At 41.7% G+C, this 16,963-nt stretch overlaps 1 protein-coding gene across 1 annotated transcript; it reads left to right on the top strand.

Moving 5' to 3' along the window:
• The first annotated feature begins 4,441 nt into the window (after positions 1-4,441).
• Positions 4,442-16,946, top strand: BORCS7 (BLOC-1 related complex subunit 7). Its single transcript, XM_061161342.1, has 6 exons — positions 4,442-4,520; positions 6,749-7,014; positions 13,914-13,976; positions 14,081-14,124; positions 15,250-15,270; positions 16,061-16,946. The coding sequence occupies exons 1-6, from the start codon at positions 4,442-4,444 to the stop codon at positions 16,110-16,112; spliced, it is 525 nt and encodes a 174-aa protein (XP_061017325.1). The 3' UTR covers positions 16,113-16,946.
• Positions 16,947-16,963: the final 17 nt, after the last annotated feature.

Here is a 16,963-nt window from a genome sequence, read left to right on the forward strand (position 1 = left end):
AGAAGACCACAGCTAAGTTTTTAGTTAAAACAAAAGTTATGCGCTGACGGGAGTAGTTTTCTTCAGGATCTGTTCAAGATGACCACAAAGATAATGGAAGTTTCTCCCCTGCTCATCCCAAACATGTTGCCAGGGCTTCAGTGATGGTGGTTTGCTCATCTACATAGAAGTGACTCAGGGGAGAGCACTTGAAAAGTACTCCTGTTTACCTAATAAAACTCAATGTTCAGAATTAAAATTGGGCCTGTCTCATATCATCCCCTTTGAAAGGACTCATTCATAGGTGGCTCCTGGAGCAACTGAGGGGAAGACAGTCACAAGTCATTAAAGCCTCCCTCCCTGGAGAACAATCTCATTGATCAAAGCACCATCATGGTTTCCATGCTGTACTCAAGAATCTTGTCTCTAACTGTAGACAGAATGGTTACTTTCTGTTTTATGGTTACTCATGAGGTTTTTGGGTTAAGCTTAAAACTGCCTGAAAGATGCAAATAATTTTATGATGGAAGATAATTTCAGTCTATTCAAGCAACCTTGGTGAAGTCAGCAAAGAATGAGCTGAAATCACCAGATGCTCTAAGTTGGTTGCAGAACGTAGATCCTCCCTACAATTGTATGTCACATTGCGTGTGTGCATATGCACATTCTTCTGGGAAAAGTACCACAATTTTGATAGAATTCTCAGAACATGTAAACAAAACTTTTTAAAGGACTGCAGACATAGAGGTGTCCTTTGTGAGTGAATGAAAGCACTTTCATAGAATGTGTGTCATTAACTTTTGTTTGTGCTTTTGAACATCCACAGGTTTCCATCCAAAAGTATTAACACCACTAACCACAGTGAGAATTTGGGGGCCAATCTGTACAACCCTTTCCAATTTTCCAAATCAAGGAATCTAGTACACACAGTGGGTTCCTAACAACATGCCTCCAGAATGATCTGTAGCGATAGTTCAGGCCTTCACACTGAGGCCTCACAGAGAAGCTCATGTACTCTCATCTCTGAATCCTCTGGTCTTAGTCCCTCTGGAACCTCAGTGTCCTCTAATTTAGGGAAAATGATAATAATGGCACCAAACATTGCACATAATTCTTGGAAGTTGAACCAGTATTGAACCAAAGAAGCTAATGTTCCCAACAGACTGGGCCATCTTGATGCCAGTTTCAGCATAGCAGTTAATAACTCTGTCAATACTTGTCTCTGCAAAACAAACAGAACTTCAATCACAAACCCACAAACAATCCTAGCATTTTCTTCAAGGAGGATTCTTATAACAACTCAGGACACCAGTACCTAGAAATGCCCTTCCTCTAGCACTACTCCATGAGGTCCTACCTCTCTGAGATAGAACCATGGATGTCTTCCCCCAGTTCTACCCCAACTAACCTGCCTCGTACTCTCTCTGTCAACCTTTGTTCTCCTAGAGGAAATCACTCATCTCACTCCTTTATCCACCTCCTCTCCTGGTTCACTCACTGTGAACAAGAGCTGAGATCATTTCCTTGGGCAGAAGGAGGGAGAGATGGAAGATACTACCAGATACTAGTAATCTTTTATTTTTGTTTTTCACCAAGGCACAAGTATTTAGTAATGATCTTTGCAAACTTCTAAAGCATTATAAAACTACATTAAGGTGAATAATCACCATCAATTAACTCAGCAATTCTAAAAATGAATGGGCTTCCTTGACACTCTTCTTGTCACTAATGTAAAAATTTTTGCACCAAATAATCAGAACCTGTCTCAAATCTAATTTTCATCACATAACTTACATGCTTTAAGGACTTAGAGTAAAGATCCTTGTCATTTATCTGATATATACATCTTGCAGGTGACTATTTTCAAGCCTCTGCACTTTCTCAGTCACACTCATGCCCCATGCCCATCATTTTTTAGTGTTGTATTCAGCTCTGTTTCAGTCACACTTTTGCCATACTCGCCTTGCTCAGTCCCATCTAAGCACCCGTGCTGAAGCCTCCATTATCCCAAGAGGACCCCGTTCTTGACTATGACTTAGCACATGTCATGCACTGAGATGTTAGGATCCCCTTCCTCAAGGGATGCCTCTTCCTTCTCCCTTACATCTGGTGTAGGCGGCCTCAATTCATGTTGTAGAATAGTGAATAAACATTGTCTCCCCACCTCTGAGACACTGATTCACACCCATTACTCTTTCCCCAGACTTACTGCAGTTTCTCTGTTGGAGTGGCTCTACACCGACCCTTCTTCTGTTACCATCACACCAAGCAGTCCTTCCTAAGACAGATACTCACTGAGCCTTTATCAAAGCCAGGCACTGCTGTCCAGCTGGGAATAAAATAATGAGCCAAACAGATAAAAATCCCTGCCCTCATGGAGTGTGCATTCCAATAGGGGAGAAGTGGATGCCCTAGACGCTCACATTCAACTTGAAGTTCAGTATAATTCAGTTGTTTTGATTTTACATTGAGTCAAGCGACTGCCCGGACTCCTGTGGTAGATATTCTGCAAAGACAGGTACCACCAACTCCTCCTAAATCTGCAGACACAGGACTACTCCTCCCATCGAGAGGCAGAGTCTGTTTCCTTTCTACCTGAACCTGAGCTGCCCTCTCACTCGATCAACAGAAGCCTCAGAAGTTACCACTGTGCCAGTTCTGGATCTAAGAAGCCCAACAGCTTCCTCTGATTGGGAAACCAGGTACCACATAAAGAAGCTCAGCCTATCCTGCTAGAGAGAAGGCTATGCAGAGAGAAAGACCCCAAGGAGGAGAACCGTGGCACCCCGAGTGACAGCCAGGACAAAGGCCACAGACACGTGAGTGAGGCCACTTCCTACCTTCCAGCCACCAGGTGAATGCAGCCCCTTGAGTGAGCCCAGAAAACATCACTGGAGCAGAGACCACCACCTATGATGAATTTCTGATCTATAGTATCACAGTCAGTAAAGTGGTGGTGGTTTTAAGCCACTAAATTTGGGGGTGATTTTTAGGCAGCAGTACATAACAAAGATCCTGCCTTCGTGAGACAGAGTTCTTAGCCAGAGTCAGGGGTGGTGGCTTCTACATGTTTCTAGGCCTTCATTATATCCATTACAGTTAGGGCTTCCCTTGTGGCTCATTTGGCAAAGAATCCACCTGCAGTGCGGAAGACCAGGGTTCAATCCCTGGGTTGGGAAGATCCCCTGGAGAAGGGAAAGGCTATCCACTCCAATATTCTGGCCTGGAGAATTGCATGGACTGAACAGTCTATGGGGTCGCAAAGAGTCGGACATGACTGAGCAACTTTCACTTTTCACTTTAGGCAAAAAGGAAATTACCTAGCCAAGATCTGATGAGTGACTATTTTTTTGTTTGTTTTTTAAACACTTTATTGAGTTAAAAATTACATACTGTAAAGTTCGCCCACATAAAGTGTAGAGATGGTTACTTGAAGTAACCATCACAGAATCCAATTTTAAAATCTTTCCATCACCACCCCCCAAAAGAAACCCCACACCCACTACAGTCACTTCCTATTTTCTACTAACCCCCAGCGCAGCCCTAGGCAAACACTGATCTACATTCTTTCTGTCTCCATGGTTTTGCCTAGTCTAGACATTTTGTATAAATGGGATCATACACTATATGGTCTTTTATGACTGCTTTCTTTCACTTTGCACTCTGATTTCCAGAGTTATCACATTATTAAGCTCAAAAGTCCAGTGTTCACTAAAAAAAATCACAAGGCATACTAAGGAACAGCAAAGTATGGTGCACTCAAAGGAATAAAACAAATCAATAGAAACTGTCCCTGAGAAAGACCTAATGTCTGATATACTAGACAAAGACTTCAAAGTAACTGCCTTAAGGATGCCCAAAGGACTAAAGGGAGATATGGAAAAAGTCAAGAAAACTATGTGTGAACAAAATGGAAATATCAATAATAAGACAGAAAACTTAGAAAGAACCAAAAAGAAATTCTGGAGCTAAAAAATATAATTAAAATTAAAAATCCATTAGAGAGATTCAAAGGAGATTGAAGTAGACAAAAGACTCAGTGAACTTGAACATAGGACAATGGACAGATTCTGATATCCTGGTTTGCAAAAAGGATCCACTGAGGTAAGCTGTCATTGACTGAACATATTTCAGACAAGTTCTGATGATTTTCTATTAGTTTTCTATTGCTGCATAACAATATTACCACAAACATAGTGGCTTAAAACAACACATGTTTATTACCTTATCATGTCTGTGGGTCAGGAATCCAAAGACAGCTTTTCTGGGCCATGCAGGTTCTTAGAAGGCTGCAGTCAAGGTTGTGGCCAGGTTTTCATCTAGAAGCTTGACAGGGGAAGGATCTGCTTCTCCACCTGCCTGGTTGTTAGTACTATTCAGTTCCTTTTGGTTGTTTGACTGAGAGCCTAATTTTTTGCTGACTGTCAACTGGAACTAGATGATACTTACAGTTCTTTGCCGCATGGAGTTCTCCAATGGCCGCTTGCTTCCTCACAGCTCAAGAGGGAGAGACTCCAGCAAGATGAGACTTACAGTCTTATGTAATGCAATCACATAATCTCATACATGTAATCACATATCTCCCATCACCTATGCATATACGATTGTTTGGAAGCAGGTCACATGTCCTGCCCACAAGTAAGACAGGGAGATTACACAGGGCATGAACACTGGGAGAGAGGGATCATAGAAGCCAGCTGTCAGTGGCCAGTTTACTTACCACAGGTGGCTACTTGTTACCATGGCTATGAACAACTGATCTTTTCCCAAGTTTATGGCTGTGAAGCAACTGGAGTCTCCTGTACTGCTGTTGGGAATGCAGTGGTAAATAACTTTGGAAAATGGTTTGGCAGTTTTTTGAGAAGCTAAAGATTTACCATATGACCTAGCCATTTCATTCTCAGATATTACCCAAGATAAATGAAAATAAACTCACATAAAGACTTGTATGTGAATGTTTATAGCAACTGTATTCATCATAACCCCCCAAAGGAGACAGCCAAAATGTCCATCAACAGGTGAGTGGATCAACAAAATAGATCTATCGATACAATGGTCTATATCTCAGCAGTAAAAAAAGGAACAGACTAGTGATACACACAACTAAGTGAATAACTCTCAAAATTGTTATGCTGAAAGAAAGAAGCCAAAAAAAATATTTCCTGTATGATTCCATTTATATAAAATTCTAGAAACCCAAACTAACCTATAGTACTAGAAAGCAGATTTGCTGTTGCCTGGAGTGAGGGATAGATGGACTACAAAGGGGCACTTGGATACTTGTGGGAGTGATGAAAATGTTCTGTATCATAACAGTTGTAGTAATTCACAGGTGTACACATCCATCACACTCATCAAATTTTACATTAAAAAATTTTTTGGGGGGGGCCATGCTGTGTGGCCTGTGGGACCTTTGTTCACTGACTAGGGATCAACCTGCACCACCTGCACTGGAAGTTCAGAGTCTCAACCACTGAATCACCAGAGAAATGCCCAAATTGCTCACTTCAAAAGAATGTAGTTATTTGAACATAAATTATACCTTAATAATGTTGACTAAGATCAAGAATTAAATGAAAGAATCAGAGACATCTGAATATAGACACTTGGAAGATAAAGTAATGTTGATATTTAGTATAGGTGATTTTAAACAAAATTTGCCAATGCACCATTCTCTCTCTCTGGTGCGTTGGCCTGAAAAGAAACAGCTACATGAAACACTTTAGATATTAATTCTTTTCAAGGTGATAATCAGTTTGCTTTAATAGAACAAAGGGGTCATTTATCACTGAAAATTACTAGAGAGGTTAAGCATTTTTCATATCTATTGGCGATCTTATTTACTTTAATTGTCTGTTTTGTGAACTTTGCCAGTTTTTTCTGTTGGCTTTTTCCTCCTGGATTTTCTGTTTACTTGTCTCTTCAGCCTGGGAGTTTACTGGAGACAAGGGCTACATCTCATTTTTCTATCCTCAGTCCAACAGGGTTTGGCGTTTGGTTCATGAAATGTTTGTTAAAACTGAATTGAATGATCTTAATTCTCAGAACGCTTGGGAGATTTAATTTTATTTCTATTTTACAGATGAGGAACACAAGATGCAAACGCTGAAGAATTTGCAGTCACACAACTAGCCGGCAGAATTGGGACTGTAATCCATCACACTTTTTGATTTTAAGCCATAGGTTTACTGAAATTGTCCTCCATCCTCTTTGTTGATGTTTCCCTGAGCCGCGTCTTCTTCAGGATATCAACTGAGTATTTTAAAGTGAGCAAATTAGGGTGATGGTGGCCTCATAGAATGAGTTTGGAAGCTTACCTTGAAGTAAGCCAGAAAGATAAAGAACATTACAGCATACTAACACATATATATGGAATTTAGAAAGATGGTAACGATAACCCTATATGCAAAACAGAAAAAGAAACACAGAAATACAGAACAGACTTTTGAACTCTGTGGGAGAATGTGAGGGTGGGATATTTCAAAAGAACAGCATGTATACTATCTATGGTGAAACAGATCACCAGCCCAGGTGGGATGCATGAGACAAGTGCTCCGGCCTTGTGCACTGGGAGGACCCGGGGGAATCGGGTGGAGAGGGAGGTGGGAGCGGGGATCGGGATGGGGAATACGTGTAAATCCATGGCTGATTCATATCAATGTATGACAAAACCCACTGAAATGTTGTGAAGTGATTGGCCTCCAACTAGTAAAAAAAAAAAAAAATGTAAAAAAAAAAAATAAAGTGAGCAAAGCGCAACCTCCGCTAGGCGCATGCGTCCCTTCCTTTTCCCACGGTGGGAAAAAAAAGACACCACCTCTTTTCCTTCCGCTTTGTATATCTTTTGGCCCGGGCGACTCGCCATCGCCCTTGGGGAGGCGTTCACTGGCCGAAGTGATGGCGACCGGGACCCCAGATTCGCAAGCGCGATTCGGTCAGTCCGTGAAGGGGCTTCTGACGGAGAAAGTGAACACCTGTGGTACTGATGTGATCGCTCTAACCAAGCAGGTTCTGAAGGGCTCCCGGAGCTCCGAGGTAAACTAGGAGTGATCTCTCCGGGCCTAGTACCCTGGGAATCTCTTTTCTTCCTTGTCTGTGTGGAAGGAGGTGGGGGGTGGCCGCATTGCATCCTGGGAATTGTAGTCCGTGAACTGCGGAGAAGAGAGGAGAGCTCGTTCGCGGAGGGCGCGCTTTGCACTCTCGGGTTCGTCTCTGGACAGGACTACTGGTTCTTCGAGCCGAGGAGGGAGCGGAGGGGAATGGGGTGGGAAAGAAACCAAAGGATAAGAATCGGTGCTTTAAAGCATACATTGCGCTAGGAGGCGGATGAGATAGTGATCCTATCGAGTTCCTCATTTGTTTCTCAGAGTTGTCTCTAGTGAAGATCTGTCCCATTTGGCCCCCAAATTCCGCGTGGTTTTGCCCTAAACATCCCAGATTCCTTTCAGACTTTATTTGTGCTGTCTTCCTTGCTGCACTGGGGGCTTTCTCTAGTTGGGACGAGTGAGGGGCCTCTCTCCTTTTGCGGTTCGCAGGCTTCTCATTGCGGTGGCCTCTCCTGTTGCGCAGCACAGGCTCTAGGGCGCGTGGGCTCAGTAGCTGTGGCGCAGGGGCCTAGTTGTCCTGCAGCATGTGGGGTCCTCCCCGACCAGGGATCCAACTGGCCTCCCCTGCATTTCAAGGGGGATTCTTAACCACTGGACCACCAGGGAAGTCCTCTTCAAGACTTCTATATCGTGTGTCCACACATTCATTCTTTTCTGACTTGTCTTTCTGGTCACATTTTTGGTTTTCTGTTAGCTTTCTCCTTTGCCGTGATTTTCCTCTCATCCTCTGGCTAGTTCCATTAATGGGATTGTTTGATGGCTTTTCACACCAGCAAGCTTTGTATGTGTACGCTCTCTCCTAAAAAAGACCTATCCATTGTACCCTGAGAATTCAACCAAGTGAAATGAAAATACATGTCCACACAAAGACTTGTACGTGTTCATAGACATTTATCCAAAATAGCACCGAATTGGAAGCAATCCAAATGCCCATATGGCAGGTGATTGGACAAACAAAATAGGTCTAATGACCCAGCTTTTCAACTTCTAGGTTTTTACCCAGGAGAAAGGAAAACATGTCCATCGTTTTGTTACAGAGACCAACCATGCACATGGTGTATCATGTAAGATGTCCAGGTTTGGATTCTTTAAAATGGAAGATATCTTAAATATGCTTGCAGAATAATCTGGGGACAGAGTCTTTAGGTTTCTATAATTTCTCCTGTGAAAAAGTTGGCTTAAAGCTCAACATTCAGAAAACTAAAATCATGGCATCCGGTCCTACCACTTCATGGCAGATAGATGGGGAACCAGTGGAAACAGTGGCTGACTTTATTTTTCTGGGCTCCAAAATCACTGCAGATGGTGATAGCAGCAATGAAAAGACGCTTGCTCCTTGGCGGGAAAGTTATGACCAACCTAGATAGCACATTAAAAAGCAGAGACATTACTTTGCCAGCAAAAGTTCATCTAGTCAAGGCTATGGTTTTTCCAGTGGTCACATATAGATGTGAGAGTTGAACTATAAAGAAAGCTGAGTGCCAAAGAATTGATGCTTTTGAACTGTAGTGTTGGAGAAGACTTTTGAGAGTCCCTTGGACTGCAGGGTGATCCAACCAGTCCATCCTAAAGAAGATCAGTCCTGGGTGTTCATTGGAAGGACTGATGTTGAAGCTGAAACTCCAGTACTTTGGCCATCTGATGTGAAGAGCTGACCCATTTGAAAAGACCCTGATGCTGGGAGGGATTGAGGGCAGGAGGAGAAGGGATGACAGAGGATGAGATGGCTGGATGGCATCACTGACTCAATGGACATGGGTTTGAGTGGACTCCAGGAGTTGGTGATGGACTGGGAGGCCTGGCGTGCTGTGGTTCATGGGGTCGCAAAGAGTTGGACACAACTGAGCGACTGAACTGAACTGAATTGAATTTCTCCTGTAGACCATTGTCTTGCTCATAATTAATCCAATAGCAGTGTATCTTAGCTACTCATTTTCAACAAGTGTATTTGATTTTTGACTTAGTTTTATCGTAATATCAACTCTCTCTCCCCCACTCTTTTTTTCCTCATATTTCATCATTTTCTTATTATTCCATTAAGTTATATAGTTCCTTTAGCAAGCATGATATGTCTGCAAGTCTTCACCTTCATATATGAATGTTCAAAGTATTAGTTTAGGGTCTGGTAGAATGATCTTTACAAAATTAGCTTTTACCTTATGTCCTTAGTTTCTATTGATAGTGGCTATAAGAAACAACTGTATAAAAAATGTGTTTACCATAATACTATTGTTGAAGTAATTGATCTGGTGATGCCAGATATGCTTTGTATGAAGTTCCACGTGGTATACTCATTTTAGGATCCAGAGGGCTTCCCAGGTGATTCAGTGGTAAAGAATCCGCCTGCTAGTGCAGGAGCTGTGAGTTCGATACTTGGGTTAGGAAGATCCCCTGGAGAAGAAGATGGCAGCCCACTTCAATATTCTTACCTGGAAGAGCCCATGGACCAAGAAGCCTGACAGGCTATAGTCCACAGGATTGCAAAGAGCCAGATACAACTGAGCACACCCTCATGCATCAGAGGAAAATTTACCTGTTTTGAAGAATTGTTGTGTCGCCTTTTACCAAATAAGAATTATGAAACTTACTGTGCTTCATCTTTTACCTTGGTTGCAGTCAGTTTTAGTGGTAGACGTATCTACTTCTCCTTTTCATGATTTTTTAGATGCTTTTTCTGTTATTTGTTTTTTTTTTAAATGTGTGTGTTTTATGTAGCTTAATTCGTAAATCTTCATAATCACTGATAAAGGAAGTGCTTTTCTTACAGAGAGGAGTTTCACTTGTCCAAGTTCATGCAGTAGTTGGGAAGGGTTAGTACTAGGATTCAAACCTAGGCAGACTGGTTCTAAACCCACACTCTTGGATGCCACTTCTCGTGGCCTCTAGCTGGATTAAGTGGTCAAAAAGCCACGGTACCACGTTGACTCTCCTGATGTGGCTTGCTGCTTCCCGTTCCAGCTCCTTGTGTATTTTTCACAGGAGTTTCTTCTGTAGTAGATTTAGATAGGGTGCTCAGTAAGTGGTATTGGATTGAGTTAAGCTGAAACCAGTCCAGTTTTCTGGGACAGAGTTGATACACTTCTCAAGCCGGAACTTTGTCTTTATTTTAAAAATTGGTTAATATTTTATTTATTTATTTAAAAATTGGAATATAGTTGCTTTACGGTGGTGTATTAGTTTCTACTGTACAGCAAAAATGAATCAGCCACATGTATACATATATCCCCTCTTCCTTGGATTTCCTTCCATTTAAGTCACCACAGATCATTCAGTAAATGTTTCTGTTCTATACAGTCAGTTCTCATTTGTTACCTGTTTTATACATAGTAGTGTATATATGCCAATCCCAGTCTCCCAATTCATCCTACCTCCACCTTCCTCCCTTGGTATCTTCGTCTGTGTCTCTGTTTGCTTTGCAAATAAGTTCATCTATATGGACTTTGGGCTTCCCAGGTGGTGCCAGTTGTAAAGAACCTGTCTGCCAATGCAGGAGACATAATGAGAGACATAATGAGGGTTCGATCCCTGGGTTGAGAAGATCCCCTGGAGGAGGGCATGGCACCCCACTCCAGGATTCTTGCCTGGAGAATCCCACGGACAGAGGAGCCTGGCAGGCTATAGTCCACAGGGTCTCAAAGAATTGGACATGACTGAAGCGACTTAGCACACACGCACGCATGCACGCATACCAGCCTTGTCTTTTTACTAGAGCTCTTACCTGACACTTACCATGTACCATATTGCATTTTTCTGTAGTTACTTAGGACTTTCCTTGTAGCTCAGTTGGTCAAGAATCCACCTGCAATAAAGAAGACCCGTATTCGATCCCTGGGTTGGGAAGATCCCCTGGAGAAAGAAATGGCAACCCACTCTACTATTCTTGCCTGGGAAATCCCATGGACAGAGGAGCCTGGCAGGCTACCGGCTACCATGTATAGACTTGCAAGAGTCAGATACAACTTAGTGACTAAACCACCAACATAGTTACTTATGTATATTTTTGCCATTTCCTTTGCTAGGCCCTGAGGTTATGGGAGTATTACTGATTTTCAGTCCTTCTTAGCCCACACAGCATTGCTTCCCTCTTCATCAGTCTCCAACAAAGCTGTTTTGTGTGAATATAAGACAAACTGGTGTTAAGATAAGTATGAGCAAGCCTGGGGGAAAATTCATAGAAATGTACAAAGCTTCTGTACTCAGATTGTTTTACAGGTGTGTTTCAGATGTTCTACTTTAAAGAAACTGAAACTGGAGATCTTAGGTAATATGTTATGTGCCTGGCTGGTTTATGTAAACAAATAATGCATCAATGTCAATGATTATGTCTGTCATCATAGAAAAGGCCCTGGTCCTACATGCCAACAGCCCCTGCATTCCAGGCCATCACGAGTCCCATCAGGTCTATCTTCTGAATAACTCTCAAGTCCCTCACCCTGCCTTCTTAAACTGTCACTTCTGTGGTTCAGGTCACTCTCATTACTTTCCTAGAATACTGCTATGTTCTCCTAACCAATCTGTCTGCCTTCAGGCCTGCTCCCCCGACCCCCACCCCTTCTAATCCATCTTGCTCACCACATGCTAAAACAGTCAATCTAATCATGCCACTTTTTTGTAACATTATACTTCTGAATTCTAAGCACCAGCCTTTAGGTCTCAGCTTAGAAGTCACTTCTTTGGGCTTCCCTGGTGGCTCAGTGATAAAGAATCCACCTGCCAATGCAGGAGACACGGGTTTGATCTCTCGTCCAGGAAGATCCCACATGCCATGGAGCAACTAAGCCTGTGGCTACAACTATTGGCCTGAGCTCTAGAGCCTGGGAGATGCAACTGCTGAAGACTGCATGCTTAGAGCCTGTGCTCCGCAACAAGAGAAGCCACCACAGTGAGAAGCCCACGCACTGCAACTAGAGTAGTCCCTGCTTGCTGCAACTAGAGAAAAACCACATGTAGCAATGAAGATCCAGCACAGCCAAGAATAATAAATAAATAATGAAATCAGGAATTAAAAAAAAAAAAAGTCGCTTCTTTTAGGCAGCCTTCCCTGAGCGCCTACCCTGTGTTAGTCACCACTGCCCTCAAGCTCCCCTGGCATCTAGTGTATCCCCTCAGCACCTGCCCCAGGGTATCGTAGGACCTTTGTCCTCTGTGATCCCAGCCTGTGAGCCCTGGAAGGATGGGGGCTATGTCTCTTACTGGCTTATAAGTACTTAATAAATGTTTGTTGAATGAATGAGGAAGATACTATTAGAATCTTCAATTTGTTGGTCACCATCCCTTGTCTGTAGGAGTTTGGAGTTTGCCCTTTAAAAGTGGCCACAGGGAGGAAACAGGAACTCTCCTACTTGGTGGGAATGCAAAATGGTATAATCTTAACAGGGAGGGTGATTTGGCAATATGTAGCAAAATTAAAACCCTCTGATCCAGCAATCACAATTCAAGATTCTGAGTCTATCCAAAGATATGCCGGCAAAAAGATACAAAAAGATATGTAAGGTATTTTTTTTAGCACTACTTATTAATATAATAGCAAAAGACTGGAAACAGCCCCAGAGTCTTTAGGAGAAGACTGGTTAAATAATCTTATGAGACATCTATACAGTGGAGTGCTTGGCTGCTCTAAAAGAACAGGTGGAGATTCAATATTTATTGCTGTAGGCCTATCTCAGTATATATTATCGAGTGAACATGGCATGATGTGGAAGAGTGCATATGGTAGGTTACATTTTATGTAAGATGGGCAAAATATATACACATGTCCATTGTTTTATAAAGGAACAATGGAAAGATAAACCAAAAACTAACTTAAAAAATATGTATGCATAGAGAAGAGATACCAGGAGAGGAAGAGGCTGGATAGAAGGTCTTATTTTATTGTTTTGCCTTTAGAAGCCTGTAAAATTTTACTAACTTTTGAAGTTAAAAAGAAAAATAAAAGTTGCTATAGGGAGAGAAGTCGGGAGGCTGGATCAGTGCTGGTTTCTTGTTAATTTGAAGTCATCTGACCCAAGGGAACAGGGAAGATTGGTAGACACACGTAACAGGAGCTCCCTTTCATGGCTGGACTTCATGTCTGCCAGTAACAGAGTGCCTCAGGAAGTGGAACACCTCTGTTGATTTATTCTTGCCATTCCGTGCAGGCCACCCAGCTGAAACAGAGCTCACTCAGCCTCTCTTTCTCTCTTTCTCTCTCTCCACCATAGGGCCCAGCTATCAATGAATTCATTAAAATCCACTGCCACCTTCCTCCTTTCTTTTCTCTTCCCCAGCTCCATCTGGCCATTCTTCACATAGTGCTTTCCCACTTTGAATCCCAAACTTCTTCCCAGGTCTTTCCCGAGCACCCTCCTCCCTCCCCACCCCCCACATCTGTGTTTTTCATTCCACTTCTAAACAGCTACATCCCATTGTCCTTTAAAGCCCTATCCTAACTCTTGCCCTCTCCCTCCCCCCAAACAACTCCAAATCTCAAATTTGCCTTAGAGAGTCAGAAGTTAGGTTCTCACTGGGCTTGTGGAGCCAAAGTTTGTGTTCGCAGACTTCTCCTCCCAGCACTTGATGAAGAAGCTCAGCATTCTGGAGGACCTGATTTCTCAGGCAGTGGCCTTTGGAACAGATGTCGAGCCCATGCCAGCACTGCCACAGTGACAATGAAATGGGTTTTCAACATGAACAAATGGGAAATTATCTTCCTTTACATTTGGAGGGTTTGTATTTGTATGGGGTGGCAGAGTAGGGGGAGGAGAGAGGGCCCTGAGAGAACAGCTGCAGAGAGAAGATTACAGGAAGTTTGGAAATTTTGATTATTACCATTTTATTTTTGTCTTCCAGCTGCTAGGTCAGGCAGCTCGAAACATGGTACTACAGGAAGATGCCATTTTACACTCAGAAGATGTAAGAAACAATTTCTGTTACGATTTGAGTTTTATGTGCACAGTTTGTGTGGCTTCAGGGAAGTGGAATGCTCTATTTCTCTCTCTCTCTTTTTTTTAATGCAGAGTTTAAGAAAAATGGCAATAATAACAACTCATCTTCAGTATCAGTGAGTATGCGCTCTCCAGTGCCTGCTGCGCTTGCTACACAGTCACTCTCTGCAGGCTGCTTCTTGTGGCCTTTGTGCTTTTGCTTATTTTCCTGAAGGCGGGAGCCAGGAGTAAAGTGTCAGGAGGTTGGGGGGGGGTGCGGGGGGGATTAGTCAAGGATATGTTCCCCCTGGAATAGATGCCTGAGACTGCAGAAGAAGTTGGTGTACAGGGTGCGATCAGAGTGGGAATCACCTTTGTGAACCTCCCTCATATTTTGAGGGCTTCTTAGAAGGAGAGATGCAAACCCCTTAAGGCCAGGGCCCATCCAGGACCACACACATGAGTAGCCCTTGGCACTTGGTGGGCACTTAAGTGGTATTTGTCAAATGTCTGTGCCTGAGGGCTTTCCCAGAGTGGCTGCACCTTCCCTGGGGAATGGAGTACATCAGTGATCTTTATCTTACCTTCCCATGTGCGTGCCAGGTCACTTCAGTTGTGTTACCTCAGTTGTGTCTAACTCTTTGGGACGCTATGGACTGGAGCCCTCCAGGCTCCTCTGTCCTTGGGATTCTCCAGGCAAGAATACTGGAATGGATTGCCATGAGCCCTAATTGCATACAAATCATCCAGCAGATTCTGAAATATAGAGACTCCCTTTTTTGTTATAGTTTTGGACAAAATTACAATTTAATTAACTCTTCATCTTACTTCATTTTGCTTTTTATTTTATGCAGTTGATATTACACTTATGTACCTATTGGAAATATCTGATTTGGAATTTAACTCTTGATATTTAAACAGCTAAAACATTCATTTTTAGGTTATGTACCTATCAGGTATGTGACCCTTCAGCTCATGTACCCAAACTGAATTTGAGCCATCTTTATAGTCGGTTGGACTACATACCTCACTCTGATGGAGTATTATTACATCTTTAGGTGTAAAATCCATCTTTTCAGCAACTCTGCACTCAGATAGTGAAGAGGGATTCAATATTACACTCTTAGGATAGGATGGACAGAAATAGAAAATGTGACAAGCTGGAAATTTGTCCTTCCTATGTATATATCTGACCATAGATAACTTCTTCTAGGTTGCTACATTTTCTTATGTTTATTTTCCTCTTTCCTTTTCTGATTTAGGCAAGAAGCTATTCAGAAGAAGTAAGTAACCCCAAAGGTAGAGGAGTAGGGGGCCACCTAACTGTAGCAAGCCGGGGGGAATTACACTGCTGGGCCTAGGATTAGTACAAAACTCTGGTTGACATAGACCCTTAAATTGATTTATATTCTAGGATAGCTCATTGAAAATATAAAGAATATTTCAAAGGCATGCAGTAAGTCAATTCACTTCTAGCACAGGCTTTCTAAAAGCTATGGGGTATAGAGAACCAACCTTAAGGAGTAGGCAACTTTTTACATTGGTAATATTTGTTAAGTAGAGTAAATGTGCTGCAGTCATTGAACAGACTTGTGTGTTTGTGTGTGTGTATTTTTTTTAAGTGGAATATTTCAGTCCCTAGCAATATTGTTTATATAATAATTGGCTTTACAGATCTTTTCTTCATGTTTTAAACATGTATGGTCGCCGCCAGTGGACCAAAATAAATTTTTGATTTAGCTTCAACAGAACTATGCATATGTTTTGTGCAAATACTCTGTGCAGATCATTTGCACAATGAAATGTCTTCACAGTAGTTTTTTTTTTTTTTTCCAGTATCTAGTTCTCCATTTTTCTAGGGAGAACATATGATATTGTACTTTCAGGGATAGTAAACCATTACAAACAAACAATGTAGAGAAATATACCCCTATCTCTTCACCCAGTCATGAATCTGACCCCACTTATAGCCCCCACATTTAAAGCCTAAAGAAAATATGATTGCATAGAGGGGTTGTTATGACGACAAGATGCCCAGTGTAGATAAACTTTTTTCTCTATCCTAATTTATAGTGTTGAGCAGTCTTCAAATCTACAGGACCAGTTGAATCATCTATTGAAATAGAACGAGTTAGAAGAGGGCGAAAGCACTTCTTTGCCTGACCCTGAGGAGGAAGTATCTTACATAACCATGTGCCATGGGTTTGATTTTCCATTTTCTTTTCCAAAAGTTAAGTTAGAAAAGATCTGTGATGATGAACAGTTTCTCCTGAAAGGAAATTAGGTGACTAAATTTTAGAAGCACTTATTAAATCAAACCAACGCATGCTCTTAATTAATTTTTAAGTTGTTCTGTTAGTTTGATATTAAAGCAAAATTAAAAGATGTCTTAGTTTTTCCCACAGAATTTTAATACGTTAAAAGCCATGTTGTCTAAATGTGTTTCTTAAGCAAATACTGATTAGTGTTTTAAATTCTGACTTAGAGATTCTACTGTGAATTTATAAGAATGATTAATATTTTTTAAAGACTTTTTTTCTTTTAATCATACTTTCAGGAAATATTTTAATTTCATGGTCACAGAATGATGATTAGGTAATACTGGTTGTTTTCTTTTCTAGTAACTAAGAAGAGATACTTATTTTATTTGTTGGAGCAAATTCCTTCATGAAAATTAGGCAAATGGTATCATATCTGGCCAGCTGCAACCTCCTGCCTTGACCTTCATTCCTAGGGTTTCTTTGTTGTTGTGACTCTTGATTAAGTGGCCTTGGGTTCATTTTGTAATTTTGCTAGTCGTCAGCAAATTCACTTGTATGATATTATTGCCAAGTGAGAACGCAGCTAAATTACCAAGATTGCAGTATAAGGTTGTGCCATGTAGAAAACCTTATGTTTGTAGACATATACCTATGTTCACTGAATTTATCTTATTAAATGTTATTGCCTTTGTTCTCAAGTCTGAATGTCTATGCT

This window comes from Dama dama, chromosome 15 (assembly GCF_033118175.1).
Source record: "Dama dama isolate Ldn47 chromosome 15, ASM3311817v1, whole genome shotgun sequence".
In the NCBI taxonomy this organism is placed as follows: domain Eukaryota; kingdom Metazoa; phylum Chordata; class Mammalia; order Artiodactyla; family Cervidae; genus Dama; species Dama dama.